Source organism: Pan paniscus, chromosome 10, assembly GCF_029289425.2.
Source record: "Pan paniscus chromosome 10, NHGRI_mPanPan1-v2.0_pri, whole genome shotgun sequence".
Lineage (NCBI taxonomy): Eukaryota > Metazoa > Chordata > Mammalia > Primates > Hominidae > Pan > Pan paniscus.
The window spans coordinates 113,036,057-113,059,878 of NC_073259.2; the positions used below are offsets into that span (position 1 = coordinate 113,036,057).

The 23,822-nt window shown below is 40.5% G+C and overlaps 1 protein-coding gene, 1 long non-coding RNA gene and 1 pseudogene across 2 annotated transcripts; 1 reads left to right on the forward strand and 2 right to left on the reverse strand.

Moving 5' to 3' along the window:
• Window positions 1-5,545: 5,545 nt before the first annotated feature.
• LOC100975320 (keratin, type I cytoskeletal 18-like) lies at window positions 5,546-6,753 on the reverse strand (annotated as a pseudogene).
• A 4,302-nt stretch (window positions 6,754-11,055) lies between these two features.
• On the reverse strand, window positions 11,056-15,219 carry LOC129393544 (uncharacterized). The gene is made up of 3 exons (XR_008620477.2): window positions 15,092-15,219; window positions 14,078-14,212; window positions 11,056-13,213 (listed from the first exon to the last, which is right to left on the reverse strand). It is a non-coding gene; the product is annotated as an uncharacterized LOC129393544 (long non-coding RNA).
• NOPCHAP1 (NOP protein chaperone 1) lies at window positions 15,090-23,518 on the forward strand. Its single transcript, XM_003832556.5, has 4 exons — window positions 15,090-15,256; window positions 16,956-17,042; window positions 20,509-20,645; window positions 23,276-23,518. The coding sequence occupies exons 1-4, from the start codon at window positions 15,142-15,144 to the stop codon at window positions 23,492-23,494; spliced, it is 558 nt and encodes a 185-aa protein (XP_003832604.1). The 5' UTR covers window positions 15,090-15,141; the 3' UTR covers window positions 23,495-23,518.
• The last annotated feature ends 304 nt before the right edge of the window (window positions 23,519-23,822 follow it).

The following is a 23,822-nucleotide window of genomic DNA, read 5'->3' on the forward strand; positions in this document are numbered from 1 at the left end:
CACGGGAATAAAAATAACAAAATTGATTAAAATGGAACAAATACTGTTAATCAAAAAACAATGAATTGTAGGAAATTGTTCTCCCCTGCTATAAATCTGAATCTTTGTGTCCCCCACTGAAGCTGAAAGATGAAAAATGACCTTTTAGAAAAACCTCAAAATTATCCCCAGAATTACACATTGCAAATATTATTGTCTGTAGTAGACCTGTGGGTGCCTCCCTGATTTCCTTGCATCCTCCCCTAAAGCTACAGCTCTGCCTTCTGGGTGGGATTGGTTCCGTCCTCCGGCCAGCTGCAGGAGTGGGACCTGATTCAGAAAATTCCACTTCCCTTGTCTCAGCTAGTTTGGGCCTATGACTCAAGTTTGTTACTTTGACATTTTAACTTTTAAATGCCAATCTTATTTTACCTCATTTCCCTCAATTTCCTGAAAAAAGTTTCAATTTTTTTTTCGAAACGAAACTCAGGAATTTATACACATATTGCCAGTTCAAATTTAAGATTACAGGAGTGGGTCGGTTACTGATTTTTTTTTTTCTTGTACAAAAAATCTGAGATCTGGCAAGGAGCGGTGGCTCATGTCTGTAATGCCAGCACTTTGGGAGGCCTAGGCAAATGGATTGCTTGAGCTCAGGAGTTCAAGACCAGCCTGGGCAACATGGTGAAACCCTGTCTCTACCAAAAATACAAAAAATATTAGGAGTGGTGGCACACGCCTGTAATCCCAGCTACTTGGGAGGATTGCTTGAGTTGGGGAAGTGGAGGTTGCAGTGAGCTAAGATCGTGCCACTGCACTTCAGCCTGGGCAACAGAGTGAGACCCCATCTCAAAAAGCAAACAAAACCCAAAACAAAATCTGAGATCCAAATATTAGTATAATTACTTATTCGCTTTATCTAAGAATATCTATATAGCAGTTTTTAAATAACCATACCAATAATACTACTAAAAATTAAGATGATTCAATTCATTGTAACAGCCAATCAGCAATAAGGTCCAGGTTCAGTTTCATATGATTAGAGCTTGCCCATAATAATGACTGTAACATACATGCAAATCAACCAACGAATTTCTTATATTTATATTCTTTTTAAAATCTTAAAATGTTTAACAGTTTATCTTTTTTTCATATCATTTTCCTGTACCAGAAGCAGCTCCCTTCCCCCTGCATTGCTCTTCTTGTTCAGAGCCTGTCTTATGGCTATTGTCTTATCTTTTTATACAAACTTTATAATCCATTTTCTCACTCAAAGGGAAAAAATACCCGATGAGATTCTTATTAGCATTGTGCCAAGATCATGCCACTGCACCCCAGCCCTGGAGACAGAATGAGACCCTGTCTCAAAAATAATAATAGTAAAATTAGCTTTTTTTGCAGTTTTTTTTTACTATTTCTTTTCGATTCGAAGATTGCTTAGAAATATGTTTTTACAGTTTTAGGTAGAAGAGACTTTTATTAAAAATGTCACTATTTTAAAATTATATTTAATTGTGGTCACAGAATATAACTTATATCATTTGTATTTTTGGAATTCATTGAGATTTTCTTTGTGGCCTATGATATTTCAATTTTGTGAATACTCCATGTGACTTCAGAAGAAAGTTTAATCTCTATTATCAGGGTTCAGTGTTCAATATATATTTACTAGATCTACTTTATCAATGATTTTATTTAGCTCCTCTAAATCCATACTAATTTTTTTGTCTAACTGGGTCTATTCTTTTCTGAGAAATGGTATTAAACTTCCAATTATTAGAGTTTTTGCTTATGTCTCTTTTTATTCCTTTTACTTTCGCTTTTTAATGGTTGTTGCTGTGTTATTAGGCACACGAATATGAATGATGGTTTTCTTGTTTAGATCGTGTCATTTAGCGTCATAATGTGTCTTTTTGTCTCTTTTTGAATTTTTGCTTGTCTAATAACAAAATTGTACTCCACTTTGTTTTTACTTGCATATGCCTGGTTTATATGTAATCATCCTCTTATTTTTACTATTTTATCTTTTATTTTAGATGAGAGTTTTGCTCTTGTCGCCCAGACTGGAGTATAATGGTGCGATCTGGGCTCACTGAAACTTCTGCCTCCCGGATTCAAGCAATTCTACTGCCTCAGCCTCCTAGGTAGCTGGGGATTATTGACACACACCACCATGCCCAGCAATTTTTTTTTCTTGTATTTTTAGTAGAGATGGGGTTTCACCATGTTGGCCAGGCTGGTCTTGAGCTCCTGACCTCAGGTGATCCGCCCACCTTGCCTTCCAAAAGTGCTGGGATTACAGGTGTGAGTCACCGTGCCCAGCCTAGGTAAGTCATTTCTATCCAGCATAGAATTGAATTTCGACTACTTATCCAATCTGAAAATTCTTTTTCTCTTATAAATGAGTTAAGCCTATTTGCATGTAGTAATACAATCGATATGCTTCATCTCAGTTTTGTCTTTATAAATCATATGAAGTCTTTCCTATGAAGTCTGTTTTATTTGCTCTCCTTTTTCTGCTTCTGTTTATTTTAGTATTTAGGAAGATTTGTATTTTGTTCTAATAACTTTATATGATACTATTCAGACTACTCTTATTTTGATATTGTCCTTTATCTTCCTACTATCAATGGTATTAAAATTAGCTAGTAACCTCCTCTTTTCTGTCTCCCCTTGTCCCGAACACCTAATGTAACATACTTTTTATTTCATTTTTTAAAAGCAATATTTTTTCTTCTCAGATAGTTTCAGCCTTCTCCCCATTTTTGATTTTTATATTATATCTACAGTATCAATACCTACAAAAATTAAATACTTTTTTTTTTTGAGATGGAGTCTCACTCTGTCACTGAGCAGTGGCACCGTGTCGGCTCACTGCAAGCTCCGTCTCCTGGGTTCCAGCAATTCTCCTGCCTCAGCCTCCCAAGTATCTGGAATTACAGGCACCCACCACCACACCTGGCTAGTTTTTATATTTTTAGTAGAGATGGGGTTTCACCATTTTGGCCAGGCTGGTCTTGAACTCCTGACCTCAGGTGATCCACCCGCCTTGCCCTCCCAAAGTGCTGGGATTACAGGCATGAGCCACCGTGCCCGGCCAATTAAACACTATTCTTTCAAACTTATTCCCATTGTTTAGCCTCAGTTCTGCTGTAAAATGCTCACCACCGTAACTGGGTGACTCTGGTTCAAGGTCTTTCAAGAGGTTGCAGTTAAGCTGTTGGTAGAACTGTAGTTTCATCAAAAGGCTCAACCAGGTTTGGCATGGTGGCTCACACCTGTAGTCCCAGCACTTTGGGAGGCAGAGGCAGGAGGATCGCTTGAGCCCAGGAGTTTGAGACCAGCCTGGGCAGCAATGTGAGACTCCACTTCTACAAAAAATTAAAAAATTAGCCAGGCATAGTTGGCATGTGCCTGTAGTCCCAACTACTGGGGAGGCTGAGCTGGGAGGATCGCTTGAGCCTGGGAGGCAGGAGGTTGCAGTGAGCCGAAATCATGCCACTGCACTCCGCCTGGATGACAGAGTGAGACTCTGTCTCAAGAGAAAAAAAAAAAAAGAAAAAGAAAAATGGCTTTGCCAGGTAAGGACCTGCCTCCAAGCTCTCTTACGCAAGAAACTCATACAAGGAACTGACAGGATTCAGTTCCTTGTGGGCATTGAACTGAAAGTCTCAGTTCCGCCTTGGGTATTGACTGGAGGCCAATCTCAGTTCCTTGCCATGTGGAACTCATACAGGGTAACTCACAACACGTCAGTTGGCTTCTCTCAGAGTGACAGAAAGCAGAAAAACAGAAGTCACAGTCTCTTTGTAGTCTAATTTCAGATGTAACACCCCATTACTTTTACTATATTTTATTCATTAGGAGCAATTCACTATATTTAGTCCATACTCAAGAGGAGGAGATGACATAAGGACATAAATACCAGGAGATGGGATCCCTGGAGGCTATGCTGGAGACTGTCTGCCATATGACAAATACCTAGCAATGGAATTTCTGTGTCATAGGGTACACGTACATTTATAAGAAACTGCTAACCTATTTTCCCACATGGTTATACTATTTCATTTTCCCTCCCACAATGTATGAGAGTTCCCAGTTGTTTCAAGGTTTCTTTATATATATATATAATACTTTAAGTTCTAGGGTACATGTGCACAACGTGCAGGTTTGTTACATATGTATACATGTGCCATGTTGGTGTGCTGCACCCATTAACTCATCATTTACATTAGGTATATCCCCTAATGCTATCCCTCCCCCCTCCCCCCACCCCACAACAGGCCCCGGTGTGTGATGTTCCCCTTCCTGTGTCCAAGTGTTTTCATTGTGGAAGACAGTGTGGTGATTCCTCAGGAATCTAGAACTAGAAATACCATTTGACCTAGCCATCCCATTACTGGGTATATACCCAAAGGATTATAAATCATGCTGCTATAAAGACACGTGCACACGTATGTTTATTCAAGGTTTCTTAACCTTTGCACTATTGACATTTTGACCCAGATAATTCTTTGTTCTGGAAGCTGTCCTTTGCTTTGTAGAATGTATAGCTCCCTGACCTCTATGCATTAGATGCCAGTAGCTCCCTGCTGATTGTGATGCTCAACAATGTCTCCAGGAATTATCAAATGTCCTTTGGGGCAAAATGACTCACAGCTGAAAACCACTGAATTGCCCCACATCCTAACCAACAAGGTATTTCTAATCTTTTTAGTTTTAGCCATTCTAATAGAAATAGTAGTGTTTTTTCACTGTAGCTTTAATTTGCATTTTTATAATGACCAATGATGTTACACCTCTTTCTATTTGTTTTACATTTGTATCCCTTCTTTGATGAAGTATCTATTGAGCTTTTTTGCCCCCTTTTATTGGATCATTTGCCTTCTTAATATTGAATTGTAATAGTGTTTATATTTTTCAGATACAAGTACAGTCATGCATCATTTAACAATGTGGATACATTCTGAGAACTGTGCCATTAGTTGATTTTATCATGTGAACATCGTAGAGCATACTTGCATAAACCTAGATGCTATAGCCTACTACACACCTAGGCTATACCGTGTAGCCTATTGCTCCTAGGCTACAAACCTAGGAGCATGTGCAGCATGTTACTGTACTGAATACTGCAGGCAACTGTAACACAATGGTATTTGTGTATCTAAACATATCTAACCATACAGAAGGTACAGTAAAAAATGGTGTTATAATCATATGAAAACACCTTTGAATATATGGTCCACTGTTGACTGAAATGTTACTGTGCAGTGCATGCCTGTATTTCATTAGATGTAGGTTTTGGAAATATATTCTCCCTGTCTTGGCTTACCTTTTCACTTAGAGTAGCATCTTTCAAGAGCAAAAGATTTTAATTTTGTTGGAGAAAATTTATTCATTTTTCTTGTATGATTATAACTTTTACGTCTTGTCTTATTCCATTCAGGCTGCTGTAACAAATTACATAAACTGGATGGACTATAAAAAATAGAAATTTCATCTTTTTTTGACCTCGGAACTTTTTATTTTCCTCCTGCTCCCCAAAGGGTACCCTGCTTCTGCTGGATTAATGCCTCAGAACTTTGGTGTCCTTTGTCTCAGACAGCACTTTGCCACCCACTATCCGGCGGTGGTGGTCTTTTGGATGGTTTGCATGGAGTTGCTGCTGTCCAGGGCATCACCAAGATTGAACTCCTCGCCATCTTCCAGCAGGCGGCGGTAGGTGGCGATCTCAGCCTCCAACTTGACCTTGATGTTCAGCAGGGCCTCCTACTCCTGGGCCTGGCACTGTCCCTCTACCAGGGTCTGTGCCAGCTCTGACTCCAGGTGCAACAGGATCCCGTTGAGCTGCTCCATCTGCAGGGCGTGGCGGGCCTCCACCTCCCTCAGGCGGTCCTCCAAGCTGGCCTTCAGATTTCTCATGGAGTCCAGGTCAACCTCCAAGGACTGGACTGTACATCTCAGCTCTGTGAGCGTCATCTCAGCAGCTCCAACCTCGGCGGACTGCGTGGTGACCACTTTGGCGATTTCCTCATTCTTCTGAGACCAGTATTTGTCCAGCTCGTCTTGGTTCTTCCGAGCCAGCTCGTCATATTGGGCCCAGATGTCTGCCATGATCTTGGCGAGGTACTGAGATTTAAGGGCATCTACCTCCATGGTCAACCCAGAGCTGGCAATCTGGGCTTGTAGGCCTTTTACTTCCTCTTTGTGGTTCTTCTTTATGAAGAGCAGCTCCTCCTTGAGAGCCTCAATCTCTGTCTCCAGCTGCAGCCGAGTGACATTGGTGTCAACAATGACCTTGCGGAGCCCATGGATGTCATGGGCCATGGCCAGCTCTGTCTCATACTTGACCCTAAAGTCATCAGCAGCAAGACAGACATTGTCGATCTGCAGAACGATGCAGGCATTGTCCACAGTGTTTGCAAAGATCTGAGCCCTCAGGTCATCGATGATCTTGAAGTAATGGCTCCAGTCTCTGACATGGGGTCCCTTCTTCCCCAGGTGCTCCCAGATTTTGCTCTCCAGCTTCTGGTTCTTGGTCTCCGGGCTCCTCACTCTGTCCAGGTAGGAGGCCAGGCAGTCGTTCAGGCTTTGCATGGTCTCCTTCTCGTTCTGGATGCCTCCCATTCCTGCCAGACCCCCAGCCATCCCCCGGCCAGGTCCCCGGACCCCATGCAACCCGGAAGCTGGTGAAGCAGGACACAGAGATCCGGGAACGAGAGCCCCTGCTGCCTGCATAGACGCTGGCCACACTGCTGACCGGCCAGGCGCCATAGCTGGGCGTCTGGACAGAGCCCAGGGACCGGTAGTTGGTGGAGAAGGTGGAGCGAGTGGTGAAGCTCATGGTGTCTGGGGAGGCAGGCGAGAGGACAGGACTCAGACTTTGCCGATGACCAAAAAATAGAAATTTGTTTCTTAACGTTTCTGGAAGCTGGGAAGTTCAAGATCAAGATACTGGGAGATTTGGTGTCTGGTGAGGAAGAGCTTGCTCTCAGGTTCATAGATGGCCCCTTCTTGCTGTATCCTCACTTGGTGGAAGGGGCAAGATTGCTCTCTGGGGCTTCTTTTATAAGGACAATAATCTCATCCATGAGAGCTCTGTCCTCATGACCTAATCACCTCTAAAGGCCCCATCTCTTAGTACCATCACCTTGGATTTCAACCTATGAATTTTGAAAGGATAATAGCATGTTTTATCTAAGAAAGCTCTGCCTAAATGAAGGTTACAAGTATTTTCTCTTTTTTTCTAGAAGTTTTATACTTTTAGGTCAAGTTTGCCTTTCTGATTCATTTAGATTCAAATTACATTTGTGGTGTGAGGTAAGAATCAAGATTCATTATTTTGCATATGGATCCAATTATTCCAAGACCATTTATTAAAAAGAGTACCTTTTCCCAATTATATTACCTTGATACCTATGTCGAAAATCAATTAACTATATATGTGTGGACCTATTTCTTGGATTTCTATGCTGTTCCACTAATCTAATAGTCTGTCTTTACACCAATACCACTCTGTTTTGACTCGTTATCTTTATAATATGTTCTCAAACCAGACAGTGTTATGTCCTAAAACTTTATTCTTCTCTTTCAGAAATGTTTTCCCTTTTCATTTTCATATAAATGAAAGTTCTTTTCGTTTTCATATAAATTTTAAATCCAGTTTCTCAATTTTTACAAAACAGCTTGCTGAGATTTTGACTAGACTGCATTGGGCCTATGTATTCATTTGAGGAGAATTGACATCATAACAGTAATGAGTTTTCTGACCTATTAACATGGTATACTTCTCTATTTAGCTGTTCTTTAATTTCTTTAACGAAGCTCTTATAGTTTTCACTGTAATCATCTTTCACATATTTTCATAATTCCATCCCTGTATATTTTGTGTTTATATTGTGAATAAAGTTATTTTAATTTCCCATTGCTTGTTGTTAGCATATAGAAAAATGGTTGATTTTGCATATTGACTTCATATCATGCTACCTTCCCTTATTTATCTATTAATTCTAATATTTTTTGTAGCTGGATCTTTGGAAAAAATCAATAAAACTGATAAAACTTAGGATTTTCTATATAGATGATCATCTCATTTGTGAATAAAAACAGCTATAATCCCTTCTTTCCAATCTTTATGCCTTTTATTCTTTTTCTTGCCTTATCGCAGCAGTAAAGACCTCTAGTTAATTGCTAAGTAGAAGTGGTGAGAGTGAACCTCTTTGCCTTGTTCTCAAAATTAGAGGAAAAATATTTATGATGTTAACTGTTGATTTCTCATAGATGTCCTTTACTGGGTTATGGAAATTCTCCTCTACTACTAGTTTGCCGAGAGCTTTTTATCATGAATAGGTATTGAATTTTGTCAAAAGATTTTTTTGCTTCTACTGAGATGGTGAAATAGTTTTTTTCGCCTCAGTCTGCTATTAGGATAAATCATACTGATAGATTTTCTAAAGTTAAAACAACCTTCCATTTCTTGGATAATTATACTTGGTAACAATATATTATCTTTTTTATACATAAAGAAATTTACTTACTACAATTTTGTTAAGAATTTTTGCATCTATGATAAGGAATATTGGTCTATAGTTTTCCCGTAATGTCTTTGTCTGATTTTAATATCAAGCTCACCTCATAAAATGAGCTGAGAAGTGTAATCATTTCTTTTATTCTCTGGATGAGTTTATGTAGAACCTCTATTATTTCTTTCCTAAAAGTTTCCTTTAACATATCAGTGTTGTGGCTGATGTTTTCTTTATGAGAAGATTTTCAAATATGAACTTTTTAATAGAAGATATGGGGCTATTCAGGTTACCTATATTTCTTGAATGAGTTGTGGCAGTTTGTGTCTTGCATAGAATTTATACATGTCATCTAAATTAAAAATCTTATTGCTAAAATTTTTCAGAATATTCTCTTATCCTTTTGATGTGTGCTAAATTTGTAATAATATTCCCTCTTTCATTTTTTTTTTACTGATAATTTGTGCCCTCTCTTTTTTTTTCCTGATTAGTCTGGATACAAGTTTATCAATTTACAGATTTTTTCCAAATAGTCAGGTTTTTTTATATACATTTTTCTATTGTGTTTATTTCTTATTTTACTCTACTCTTTATTATTCTCTTCCTTCTACTTGCTTTGAATTTAATTTGCTCCTTTCTAGCGAATGCTGAAGCTTAGATAAATTTTTGAGACTTTCTTTTTAAATATAAGCATTTAATGTTATAAATTTTCCTCGTTGCACTGCTTTTGCTTTATCACACAAACTTTGATATTTTGTGTTTTCGTTTTAATTTTGCTCAAAATATTTTATAACTTCCCTTGTATTTTTTATTTGACTCATGAGTATTTTAGAACTGAATTGTTTAATTTCCAGATATTTGGAGGTTGTCAAAATATCTTTTTGTTATTGATTTCTAGCTTAGTTTAGTTGAGATCAGTTAACTCTGTATTATTTCAGTTATTTTCATGTTTTTTGACTTGTTTTATGGCCTTGCATATGATCTATGTCATTGATTGCTGTGAACAGTTCAAACAATGTATATTCTGCTGTTGCAGGGCCTGTATGTCAATTAGGTTACGTTGGTTGATAGTAAGTCTTCTTTATACTTATTGGTTTTATGTCTACTTGTTCTATACCAATTTCTGAGAGGAGAGTGTTGAAATCTCCAAAAGTAATATAATATTTGTCTGTTTCTCCTTTTAGTTCTATTAGTTTTTGCTTCTTATTTTATAAAGCTCTGTTATTAGGTGCAAACACAATTATTGTTATATCATCATGACAAATGTATCTCTTTATGATTATGAAAAGTCCCTTTTTATCCTTGGTAATATTGTTTTGAAATCTATTTTATCTGATAGCAACATAGCTACTTCAGCTTTATTTTTGTTTAGTATTTGCATAGTTAATCTTTTTTAATCACTTCACTTTTAACCTAACCGTATCTTTCCAGTTAAAGCAAATTTCTTGCAGAGAGCCTACAGTTGGATTTTGTTTTATCTAGTCTGTCAATTTTTTTGCCTTTACGTCTTAGAACAATTGCTATGGTCTGAATATTTGTGTCCTCTCAAAGTTCATATGTTAAAATCCTAACCACCAAGATGATGATGTAAGAGGTGGGACCTTTAGGAGGTGATTAGGTCATGAAGGTAGAACCCTTATGAATGAGATGATGCCCTTATAAAGCTGCCTTGTCCCTTCTACCATGTGAGAATGCAGCAAGAAGGGGCCCTCTATGAATCAGAGTGTGAGCCCTCACCAGAAACCAAATCTCCTAGTACTTTGGTCTTGCACTTTCCAGCCTCTAGAACTGTGAGAAATACATTTCTTTTATTTATAAGCTACCCAGTTTATGGCATTTTGTTATAGCAGCCCAAATGGAGGAAGACACCAATTTACATCTAATGTCATTACTGAAATGAGTATAGCTTACCTGTACTATGACGTTGTTTTCTATTTGTCCCAAATGTTCTTTGTTCCTCTTTATTTTTTATGTTGCTTTCTTTTGGATTAATTGAATGTATTTTATGGCACCATTTTTTTTTTTTGGAAACGGAGTCTCACTCTGCTGCCCAGGCTGGAGTACAGTGGCATGATCTCGGCTCACTGCAACCTCCACCTCCCAGGTTCAAGCAATTCTCCTGCCTCAGCCTCCCAAGTAGCTGGGACTACAGGTGCATGCCACCAGGCCCAGCTAATTTTTTATGTTTTTAGTAGAAACAGGGTTTCACCATGTTGCCCAGGCTGGTCTCGAATTCCTGAGCTCAGATAATCTGCCCACCTCGGCCTCCCAAAGTGCTAGTATACAGGCGTGAGCCACTGCGCCCGGCCTATGGCTCCATTTTATCTTCACTATTGGCTGATTAGATATCTGTCTTTTTAATTTTTTTGTAGTTGCTCTACTATTTACAATATAAAATTTTAACTTATCACCATCTATTTTCAAACCCTACTAAAAACACTTCACATAAAATATAAGATCCTTACAACATTTATTTCCATTTACCACCTCCATTTTCTGTGCTATTCTTGCCATACTTTTTGCTTCTATATTTGTTATAAACCCCACGATACATATTTTTTTGCTTAAAACACTCAATTATCTTTTAAAGAGATTAGAAGTAGAGAAACTATGTTTTATATTTACCTTCATATTTTACAAAACTGCTCTTTTGGTTAACAACATAATTTTCTGGAAGGGAGACTAAATTCTGCCAGTGCATTTTCTACACTATCTTGGAAAGATCTGAATGTCTTCATTTCTAAGCTATTCTTACAAACTAGCAGTGTTGACATAGTTTGGATGTGTGTCCCTGCCCAAATATTATGTTGAAATGTAATCCCCAGTATTAGAGGTGGGGCCTGCTAAGAGGTGATTGAGTTATGGGGGTGGATTTCTCATGAATGGTTTCGTACCGTCCTCATGATACTGAGTGTGGCAACTTGCTCACTCTCTCTCTCTTTTTTTTTTTTTTTTTTTTAAGATGAAGTCTCACTGTGTTGCCCAGCCTGGAGTGCAGTGGCATGATCTTGGCTCACTGCAACCTCTTCATCCCTGACTCAAGTGATCCTCCTGCTTCAGCCTCCCAAGTAGCTGGGATTACAGGCACCTGCCACCATGCCTGGCTAATTTTTGTGTTTTTCATAGAGACGGGGTTTCACCATGTTGGCCAGGCTGGTCTCGAACTCCTGAACTCAGGTGATCCACCCACCTTGGCCTCCCAAAGTGCTGGGATTACAGGTGTGAGCCACCACGCCTGGCCACCTTGCTCAGTCTTCCTTGCTCCTGCTCTGGCCATGTGATGTGCCTGCTCCCCCTTTGCCTTCTACCATGACTGTTGGTTTCCTGAAGCCCCCACCAAGAAGCTTAGCAGATGCTAGCATCATGTTTCCTGTACAATCTGCAGAATGGTGAGCCAATTAAACCACTTTTATTTATACATTTCCCAGTCTTGGCTATTTCCTTATAGCAATGCAAAAACAGGCTAATACAAATGCCCCACTCATTTTGTATGGCGCTGCACCTGTGGGGTACTTCAGATCTCAACCAACCATTCACAAAAGTGATTTGAGGAAATTTCCAGTGTCTAGAATCCAGGTTTGTTGAGGTGGTCAATCAATCAAACAGTTAATTCACAATTATACATTTGTTCATCTTCTTTTTGTTCTTTCATTCATCAAACGCAGATTAATCATTAACTGTGTACATATTACAAGCTCAGTGCTGGGAATGCAAAGGATCTCTAGATTTAATAGGTTTTAACTGGAAGTAGGAAGATAGTGAAATAACTTTTAAAATGCATTAATCTGTTTTTTTTTTTTTTTTTCTGAGATGGAGTCTCGCTCTGTTGCCCAGGCTGGACTGCAGTGGTGTGATCTCGGCTCACTGCAAGCTCCACCTCCTGGGTTCATGCCATTCCCCTACCTCAGCCTCCCGAGTAGCTGGGACTACAGACGCCCACCACCGCGCCCGGCTAATTTTTTGTATTTTTAGTAGAGAGGGGGTTTCACCCTGTTAGCCAGTATGGTCTTGATCTCCTGACCTCGTGATCCGCCCACCTCAGCCTCCCAAAGTGCTGGGATTCCAGGAATGAGCCACCGCACCAGGCCCATTAATCAGTGTTTTCTTCCTCAGTGCCTACTGTTATTTCTGTCATAATTCTTTGTGGCCTAGCTTTTGTAACTTCGTATAATATAGTGTTAATTTATTATGATGAACATAATAATGCTGCTACCAGTGAGATGGTATTATTCCCTCGACCTTGACCCCCTTCATGGGCAGGAACTGGAATGGCTCATTTCACTTAGCCTGCTGCTTGCCACTCCTCACAAGAGGGAGCGTGCAAGTGAGTGCAGGACCCAGAGCGAAAATACGAATGCTGGAACTCACCGGTCACTCCTCTCTGGTGAGAGCAGGCTGTGTGTGGGCTCTGGAGCAATGTCCCAGCCCCTGCCCTCATGGGTTCTTGTCTGCTGTCCAGAAAGAATCAGGTCACATGAACAGACTGAAGGGTAGTATATGTGGAGGATTTTATTGGGTAATGGATGTGGCTCTCAGTGGAATGGGGAATAGGAAAGGGGATGGTGGGGGAAGAAGGTGATCTTTCCCTGAAGTCGCACCATCTGAAGTTGGCCGCAGCTATCTGTAGTCTCTTCTTGTATCCCCAACACTTAGCCATTCATATTGCTCTGTCAGCTGGTCCTTTTATGGGCACAGGATATGGGAATGGCAGGCTAAAAAGGCAACATTTGGGCGAAAAATGGGGTCAGCTATTGTCACTTAGGGCCACAGTTCCATGCTTTAGAGTGGGGTTTAGCTGGGAGCCCAATCATTCTGTATCACCAGTGCCATTACATACATTTTACTCCTTTTCCTCTTTTATTCCTTATAACATCCCCATGAAGTATTATTATCCTGATTCTGCAGAGAAGGACAGACGCTCAGGGAGTGATCTGCCCAAAGTCACAGCTACTAAATGAATAATATGACACTGGATTTAATCCACTCCAGGCTGATTCTGGAGCCTCTGCACTGTCAGAAATAAGCAGAAAAGATTGGTCCAAGGTTTCTGCTGCTTCTGCTTTGAATCCTATATAAGAGCGGTCTGGGCATACTGCAGGTGGTCAATAAAGACTGTTAAAAGAACAAACAGGAAAGGAAGCAATAGAGTGAAAAGGCAACCTACAGAATGGGAGAAAATATTTGTAAATCATATATCCGATAAAGGGTTAATATCCAGAATATATAAATAACTCCTACAACTCAACAACAAAAACACAAATAACCAGATTAAAAAATGGGTAAAGGGGTTGAATAGTCATTTCTCCAAAGAAGATATATAAATGGCCAACAAGCCCATGAAAAGATGTTCAGCATCACTAAATCATTAGAGAAATGCAAACCAAAACTTCAAGATATCACTTCACACTCACTGGGACGCTCACTGTCAAAAAGAAAGAAGCAACCAAACAGAAAAAGGAAATATTGACAAGGATGTGGAGAAATTGGAACTCTTGTGCACTGTGGGAATGTAAAATGGTGCAGCCACTATGAAAAACTATACGGAGGCTTCACAAAAAGCTAAAAAGTAGAATTACCCTATTATCCAGTAATCCCACGTCTGGGTATGTATCCCAAAGCATTGAAAAGCAGGGTCTCTAAGAGATATTTGTACAACCATGTTCATTGCAGCAGCGTTCACAATGACCACGAGGTGGAAGCAACCAGCACGCCTGTTGAGAGATCAATGGTAAGAAAATGTGGTATATACATACAATGGCATATTATTCAGGCTTAAAAAAGAAGAGAATCCTGTTATGTGCTACAACATGTCTAAACCTTGAGGGTATTATTTTAAGTGAAATTAGTAACAAAAAGGCAAGTACTGTATGATTCCACCTACATAATGTATCTGAAGTAGTCAAGCTCATAGTAACAGAAAGTAGAACGATGGTAGCTGGGCATGATGGCTCACGCCTGTAATCCCAGCACTTTGGGAGGCCAAGGTGGGTGGATCTCCCGAGGTCAGGAAGTCAAGATCAGCCCGGCCAACATGGTGAAAACCCGTCTCTATACAAAAATACAAAAATTAGCCGGGCGTGGTAGTGTGCACCTGTAATCTTAGCTACTTGGGAGGTTGAGGCACCAGCCTGGGCGACAGAGCAAGGCTGTTTCAAAAAGAAACAAAGAAGAAAGTAGAATGGTGGTTACCAAGGGACTGGAGTAGGGGTAAATGGGTATAAGGTTTCAGTTTTGCAAGATGAAAATGATCTAGAGGTCTGCCACCACTGAATTGTACAATTAAAAATGGTTAAGATGGTAGATTTTGTTACGTGTTTTTTCACCAATTAAAAAAACAAATTTAATAAAAAAAGGATAAAGAGGAGGGAAGCCTAATGTTATGCTCTTTATGCCCGAATTTGGCGAAATCGAGCCTTGCCCGCTCTTTTTTCCTATGACAGTGTCTGAACCTTTCTTTTTTCCAGGAGTAGGTATGGCCCCTGCTCCCGCGCAGCCTCCAGGCTGCACCACGCTCGCCCCGCCTCTCTCTCCGCTCCTTACTCCGCCCACCGCAGTTTCCTCCAATCGCGGCCCTCTCCCCGCCCCCTTACCCGAGCCTTTTTCCTGCATCCGGGCCTGAGAGTGCAGGCTTGAGGGAAGCATGGAGGTCCATGGCAAGCCCCAGGCTAGCCCGAGTCGTTCGTCGCCCACCCGGGATTCCTCAGGAGTCCCAGTGTCCAAGGAGCTGCTGACGGCGGGAAGCGACGGCCGCGGAGGTGACGGACGGGTGACGGCGGCATGGGCCGCACACGTGCGGCAGAGGAGGCGCGGCCGGTGCAGTCTGGGAGCCGGCCGGTGGCTCCCTGCCCGGGCTCCGTACCCTCGAGGGGAGCCCCGGGGACTGCTGCGGGGCTCCGGCGTGCCCTGCCCGCGGCAGGGGTGGGGGCTTTGGGGCGGGCACCCGGCTGCGGGCCCGGAATGGTTTCCCCAGCTAGTGGTTCTTATATTCTGCAAGGTAGTGAGCGCCCACCCTGCCAGGCGCCGCTGCCAGGCATCTGCCCTGCCCTGGAAGCTGGGACGCTCTCGAATTCTTTTGGGGAAGGGAGGGCTTTTGGTTTGGCTGCCTGGGTCGGAGCAGTTGGCTGATAGGGGGAAGCGGAGTAATATTATGCTAACAGTCCCTACCTCTTTCACACCCACACAGACCACCCCTTAGTGCTTCTGTCTTGTAGAGGGAGACATGCATCCAGGAAATCCACACAGCATTTCAGACACTATAGGTAGAATTTAAAAGCATGAGTTCGAATCCCAGCTCCACTAGTAATTAACTGGTGGGACTTAGAGTTATTTTGATTCCCTAAGCCTCAGTTTTTGCATTTGGAAAATGGTGATAGTAGTAATGCCTGTAGAATTTTTGTGAGGAGGAGAATGCGTAAAAAGGCTTGGGCATGTTGTCAGTAAATACTAGCTTGAAGAAAAGGTTTTGTGAGAACCCAGAGATTCCGAAGGAAGTATAATAATGATAACCAAAGCTTATGTAGTCCTTACTATGTATGCCCCAGGAACTAACTCATCTAATCCTCACAACAACCCTTTGCAGAAAATCTGTTATCTCTGTTCTATAGTTGAGGAACCTGAGACATGATTTATCATACAGGTAATTTACCTTCTGGAGATCATGTGGCTAGAAAGTAGCAAAACTGGGACTTGAATTCAAGTAGACTGGCTCCAGACTCTGTGCTCTGATCACGAATCCAGTAGGCCTTAAGTAGTAGGCATTCAATGGATGTTTGTTGCGGCTCTGCTTTGCAGGTGAACAGGATTTGTTTTTTAACCAGAGAGTTAAGGGATTTTCCGGGTATTAGAAATAGGGTGTGCAAAGCCTTGAGTTTTGTATGTTCCCCTCTTGGAACTCTGATGGGATAGAGAGTTGGGATGATTTGAGTAGTGAGAAATGAGGCTGGAAAGGTAGAGTGGGTGACAAAATCCCCAAAAGGCTGCTTTCCTTGGGTTGAACGTCTTCAGGGAAGGGGAAATACCAGGCAAGCATGTTTTACTAATGAAGAAACAAGTGCTTGAAGATCATGTAAGTTGCCCAGTGTTACACAACTAGTAACCATTTCTGGCTTCACTTAACCATTGTTATGCTCTGTACTGTTTCCTCCGTTCTGTCATTGCAGACCCACGTTTGTCTGCTAATGAATTTCTGATCCAGAAAAGTGCAGATTGGTGTGCATTTATTACCTGCCATTGGTGATAGAGGTGAATGAGACAGGCGTAAGAAAGGAGAGGTGGCTGGCTGTACATAAAGAATTAAAATGTTGTAATGGAGCTTGGAGTTCTCCTTTAAAAAAAAAATTTGGGGGGAGTGTGGACAGTCAAGTCTTAAGACTGGTCATGTGAGAGGCTTACTGATGGGCCTTTGTTTTTTTATGCTGTAGTAAATTAAGGGTGTTTGTGTGTCTGTATTTTCAGGTATATGGGACAGGTTGCTCATCAACTCCCAACCTAAGTCCAGAAAGACCTCCACTCTTCAAACAGTTCGGATAGAGAGGAGTCCCTGTAAGTACCTCTTCCCCTCTCTCACCCTCTCTAATGCGGAGTTTTGTCTGATTAAGCTGTGGGACGGTCTCTGCCTTCATTGTCAGGTATCAAACCACAGATAGTCCAGTGGAACAAGTCCTACTTGGGATTTACATGATAAAGTCAGTACACAGAATGGAACTTCTTACATTATTTCTCTACTTTAAGAGGGTAACTTTTTCGTGAAAAATTGCTTGTGGGATGAATTTTGGGAAGTCAAAAACAATTGTTAATCTCCATGGCAAATTTATTTAGAGGTTACTGAGCCTCAAACTTAATATATATGGATGGAAAACCACAACCACATCCCATTGAATTGGACACAATTATTTAAATGATAAATATTACTTAGAATACAGCATAATGGCCAGTTCTCTTTATTATTCTGTAGTATTGCTGTACTGCACATTCATAAGTATGTCCCACACTCAGACTTTATTACACGAATGCCCTCTATGTAATTCACTCTTAATATTAAAAAAAGGCAAAAATTCAATAAAAACAATGTAAATAAGCATGAAGGTAATGAAGGTATCACATCAATAAACTAAGAAATCATGAGTACTCTGAAAGGAGAATTTAACTGTAGCATCATTACTGTAGCAGTAAATCTACAATAGCTGAAATGACCATATGGTGGCTGCCCATCCAAAAACCAGTTTTTGTGGACATAGGTTTTTGTTTTGAGGGATTACATACCTAGGAGTGGAATTGCGGGTATATAGAAGGTGTAATTTTTTTTTTTTTTTTTTAACGAAGAAGAAATTGCCATTTTGCATTTCCACCAGCAAGGTATGAGAGTTTAGTTGCTGCACATCCTAACCAAAATGTGGTATGGCCTTTTTAATTTTAGCTGTTCTAGTGTGGATATAGTGGTATCGCGTTGTGATCTTAATTTGTTTCTAATGGCTAATAATGTTGAGCATCTTTTCATGTGTCACTATTTGTATGTCTTTGGTGAAGTGCCTATTCAAATCTTAAACACATTTAAAAAATCAGGTTTCTTATTGTAAACATCATTCTTGATAGTGCAGCTCTGCTGGAGATAGACTTACCAGCCTTTGTGTGTCTGAGAAAGTATTTTGCTTTCGGTTTTTGGAAGATGCTTTAATGGATTTAGAATTCTAGGTTGACAGTGTGGTTTTTTGCTTTTTCTGTTTTCTCCAGTACTTTAAAGACATCACTACACTTTCTTTTCAGTGGCATTGTTTCTGACGCCAGTGTCTACTGTCATTTTGTGTCATGAATATGGTGTTTCTTTTCTTCTCTGGCTGCCTTTAAGATTCCCTTCATTACTGGTTTTTACCGATTTTATGGTGATGTGCCCTTTGTAGTTTTCTTTGTGAGTCTTGAGCTTGGGTTTGTTGAACTTACTGGATCTATGGGTTTATAATTTTTATCAAATTTGGGAAATTTTTAGGGATGTTGTTGTTGCTTGCTCCTGTCTCGCCTCTCCTGAAGGGACTCCAATGACACCTAATTTTGCCAGTTGAGGTTGTCTCACAGCTCATTGATTGTTTGTTTGGGTCTTATGTTTTGTGTGTTTCAATTTGGATAGCTTCTATCGCTGATTTCGTTGAGTTCACTATTCTTCTATATTGTCTAATCTGTTAATTCTATCAAATGTATTTTTTCAAGGTAGATACAGTTTCCATCTCTAGAAGTTTGAGACTGTTTACATCTTTTTTTCTTTCCTTGTGTTTGTGCTTTTCTTTTCTTCCTTGAACATACAAAGTATATTTATAAGAGCTGTTTTAACATTCTTATTGCTGATTCTGTCGTCTGCATCATTTCTGAATCTTTTTTTCCCTACTCTTTATGGATTATGTTTTCCTGTTTATTTGCATGTTTGCTAATTTTTTATTAGATGTTGGACATTTTGAATATTATGGTGTTGTGTGTTGAGTATTATTTAATTTAGAAGAAGTACGACTGGACTAGCCTCAGGGTTCAGCATATACTCTCCTAGAGTACCACGGAATTATTTGGCTTCTGAGGATCACGGTTCAGGCCGCACATTTTGGTACTTGTTTTGCTCTACTTGATTCATTAGTTGGAAACAAAAGCAGTACCAGATTTTCTGTCTGTAGCAATATATTTAAATCTGAGGACAGAGAAATACCTTTATTTGTATTAGTAATTTCTCTTTCTGTAATCTGAAGGGGAATGAGAGCTAACATTCACTATTATGTCGGGCTTTATTTGTGTGCATGCTCTTAGGGAGTCCCTCCAGCACCTTATTTTACAAATAGAGGTCGTCTACTTGACCTTGGCCACTATTTTCTTTTCTTCTTCCATACGCTGGACATTTTAGTCATCTGTTATGTAGCCATAGCAGTTACATAAGTTTTGAGAGTCTGTTATATGCATGGTTATGTGCTGGGCCTCTTTTGAGAGAGAAAATAAATATCCTTGTTTGTTGACTGCTCTGTATTTGGCACAGTGACTGACAGTTATCACTCCTCTTTTATGGATTAGTACACTGAGGTTTCAAGAGGTAGAATTAAATGTATTAATTAGGATTCTTGGTTGCAAATGACTAAAATCCAGCTCAGATTGCCTTAAGCAAAAGAAGAAATTATGTTGGCTCTTTTTATTGGGGGAAAAATACTCCAGGCACAGTAGATTTCAGGTGCATCTGGATCCAGGTGCTCAGTGTCCTCAGAGGTCAGCCACTCTGTCTCTTAGTTCTGCTTTCCTGGGTATTGGCCTAATCTAGAGCGTACTCTTCCCCCAGGTGTGGAGAGTTGCCAGTTTATCAGCAGCTTCAGCCTTATATTCAGCCAACTCAGTCATTCACTCAGAAAGATTTCTCTCTCAACAGTTCCAACAAAAGGTCCTGAGTGATCTATTATTGGCCCGACTAGAGCAGCGTGTCACTGTGATGCCACTAAAGCACGGTACAGTGGCCAAGGATATGGAGGATGTAGGCATGTATGGGGTGAGAGGCAAGAGTGACTAAGAGTGACACAAGCTTAAAAGGAAAGCCAGGGTTATATTATCAGAAGAAAGGGAACATATGTTGGGTAGGCAGAAATAACCACTACTTAATTAACTGGCCCAAGGTAATTCAGATAGAGGTAGAACTAGGATTCTGTACATACCTAGTCATTCGTACCCTAAAGCCTCAGAACCTGGTGCTCTTAACTGTTAAGTCACACTGCCTCCCTATTTAGTTACTATTTGTTGAATGCCAGCCTTCTAGGAGTTTACAGTCCTGGGGATATATGAGAAACATAAAACATTTGTGAAACAATTAATTGCTGGATTGTGTAGTCCTACTGTTTTATTCAGAAGAGGATGGAGGGTTTTTAAATGAAGGGAACTAAAAGATATGTAATTATGGTTGTTATTATTAATACTCAATTCAGAAGTGTTTATAGGAAATCCTGGGTTTCAGAATTTACTAGCATAAATGTTGATATGCTATATTTACTTTCCACAGTATTGGACCAGGTACAGACATTTCTCCCACAGATGGCACGGGCAAATGAAAAGCTAAGAAAAGAAATGGCAGCTGCACCACCTGGTCGTTTCAATATTGAAAACATTGATGGGCCTCATAGTAAAGTTATACAAATGGTAACTATGCTTTGTTTTCATATGGTGAAATTACTGGTCTGCCTGTCACCTAAGAAGAAGAGAACTTTTCCATTTTATTTTCAAGTTTTCATTTTCCTGGTGTTAGCTCATGTTTCCAATGTTGTATAGGTACATAGTCATTTTATGATTTAGTCATTTTAGTCATATGATGTCACAGGAAGGTTTTTTTTTCTAAGTCAAATGCTACATTTGTTATTCTGAAGCATTAATTTACTCGATGTCCTAACTGGGTTTTTTTCTGTCCAAGCCCCAAAAGAGGTAATCATAGCCTGATTTATTGAGTATGCAAAAATAAATGATGTGTGGAAGAGAGCAATTGATTACATAAGCTATGTGCAAAAATGTTCTCTCAGTTTATACTCATATCTTGTTTCTGCAGTGGAATTCCGTTTATAATATCTGTGTCTGGACCAAGCTGAGACAATTGTTAATAATATCTAATTCATTAGCCATTCTATTCAGCTCTCCCTCCAGAATAGATCCCAAATCCAACCACTTTGTACAACCTCTGCAGTTCCTTTGGACCTTTGTTGGCCCAGGTAATTATGGCCTCTCCTTTGGAGTATTGCAGCAATTTCTTAGCAGGTTTTCCTGCGTTCACTGTGCCTTCCCTGGGGTCCGTTGTTCACACAGTTTGGGACCTGGGGGCTTCCCATCACGTTTCAAATAAACTAAGTCCTTCAAAGGGTCCATATGATCCTGCCTGCAGTTCTCTATCTCAGAGGTTCCCAACCCCCAGGCTGTGGACTGGTACTGGTCTGTGGCCTGTTAGGAAGCAGGTCGCACAGCAGGAGGTGAGCGGTGGGTGAGAGCGCATTACCACCTGAGTTCTGCCTCCTGTCAGATCAGCAGTGGCATTAGATTCCAACAGGAGCGTGAACCCTATTATGAACTGTGCATGTAAGGGATCTAGGTTGTTGTGCGCTCCTTATGAGATTCTAATGCCCGATGATCTGAGGTGGAACAGTTTCATCCCCAAAACATCCCTGCCAAGGTCCGTGGAAGAATTTTCTTCCACAAAACTGGTCCCTGGTACCAAAGAGGTTGGGCACTGCTGCTCTGTCTGACCTTATCTCCTACACAGTCCTCATTTACTGCCCTCCAGCACCAGTCTCACTGCAGCCGGTCTTCTCCCCTGCGGTTTTCTCAGGTAGAATGCTTTTCCCTAGATTTCTCCATTTCTACTCCCTCTGTTTCTTTTCAGTCATCACCTGCTCAGGAGGCCTTCCCTGATAGCTGTATTATTATTTTATCCTGCTTTATTTTTCCATATTTTCACAACCCTACATTATGCTTTATATGTATTTGTTTATTGCCTTTCTTTCGCCTCTGGAACAAGAGTCAACAAATGTTTCTGTAAGAGGCCAGATAGTAAATACATTAGGTTCTGTGGGCCTTACTGTCTCTGTTGTGACTGGTGAACTCTGCTGTCATAGTGTGAAAGCAGCCACTGACAATACATACATGAATAAGCAAGGGGAAAACATTTTATTGGGGAAAAAAAACTCCAGGATTGGTGATTTCAGGTGCACCTGGATCCAGGTGCTCAGTGTCCTCAGTGGTCAGCCGCTCTGTCTCTTGGTTCTGCTTTCCTAGTGTTGACCTAATCTAGAGCATGCTCTTCCCCCAGCTGTGGTAGGTTTCTGGTTTATCAGCAGCTTCAGCCTTAGAGTCAGCAACTCACTCAGATTTCTCTCTCAACAGTTCCAACAGAAGGCCCCGAGTGATCGCTTATTGGCTCAATTAGAGCAGTGCGTCACTGTGTATGGGTGCTGAAATGAGAATTTCATATAATTTTCACCTTTCGTGAATAGCAGTATTTTAATTTTTTTCCCCCAACCACTTAAAAATAGAAAAAACATTCCTACTTTGTGAGCTGAACAAAAGTAGGCGGTGGGCAGGATTTGGCCTGCAGGTTGTAATTTACTGGTCTCTGCCTGAAAATGTAAATTTCACCAAAGCGAGGGGTTTGTTTTGATTTTTTTATTGTTATTGAGTCTCTAGTACCTAGTGTAGTGCCTAACTCATGTTAGTATTTGCTGAAAGAATGTTGTTGAATGTGTTTAGGGTATATAGAATTGGGCTGTAGCAGATATTTTAGACACTTAGAGTAAATTTAAATCATCATTATGACAGACCCTGGTAACTAAAAATATAAAAGAGCCATGTTGTTTTAAAAACATTTCTTATCCTTGTGGCCTGGTGTGCTGTCTCATGCCTGTAATTGCAGCGCTTTGGGAGGGCAAGGTGGGTGGATCATTTGAGGTCAGGAGTTCAAGACCAGCCTGGCCAACAGGGTGAAACCCCATCTCTACTGAAAATACAAAAATTAGCTGGATGTGATGGGGCACACCTGTAGTCCCAGCTACTCAGGAGGCTGAGAGGCACAAGAATTGCTTGAGCCCAGGAGGCGGAGGTGGCAGTGAGCTGAGATCACACCACTGCACTCCAGTCTGGGCAGCAGAGCAAGACTCTGTCTCCAAAAAAAACCAAATTCTTATCCTTTATGTTTCAATGTTTGCTGAATGTTGGTTATTCCCAATATTGTTTTATTACGACTTTTTAAGGAACTGCTCTGAAATAGATTTCCTGTCCACTACTTTTTGCAGGATGTGGCTTTGTTTGAGATGAATCAGTCGGATTCAAAAGAAGTGGACAGTTCAGAAGAGAGTTCACAAGACAGTTCAGAGAACAGTTCAGAATCAGAAGACGAAGATGACAGCATCCCATCTGAAGTCACCATAGATAACATTAAGCTTCCCAATTCTGAAGGTGGAAAAGGCAAGATTGAAGTTTTGGACAGTCCAGCAAGTAAAAAAAAGAAATAGTCAAATAAATTATCTGAAAAGAAACAGGTGACATATGTCTGCAAATTCTGTGAAAAAGAATGTGTTTCACGGGTTCTTTTGCTTTTCAGGCACCTATGGTGCTTTTATATGTTAAAAACTTTAGACAAGTTAAATTTGACAGAGTTTCTTTGGGCAAAGAATGATTAATGAGTTAGGTAGCATTGTAAACTGAAAGGGGTTCAGAGACCTCCGCTCTACAGCAAGGAAAGTGTGCTTTTATCAGCTGAACACAGAAGTAGAGTACAGGAATAACTTGATGGGTTACAGCTAGGTGTTTGCCTAAATAAGGCAAAGAGGAGACCTAAGG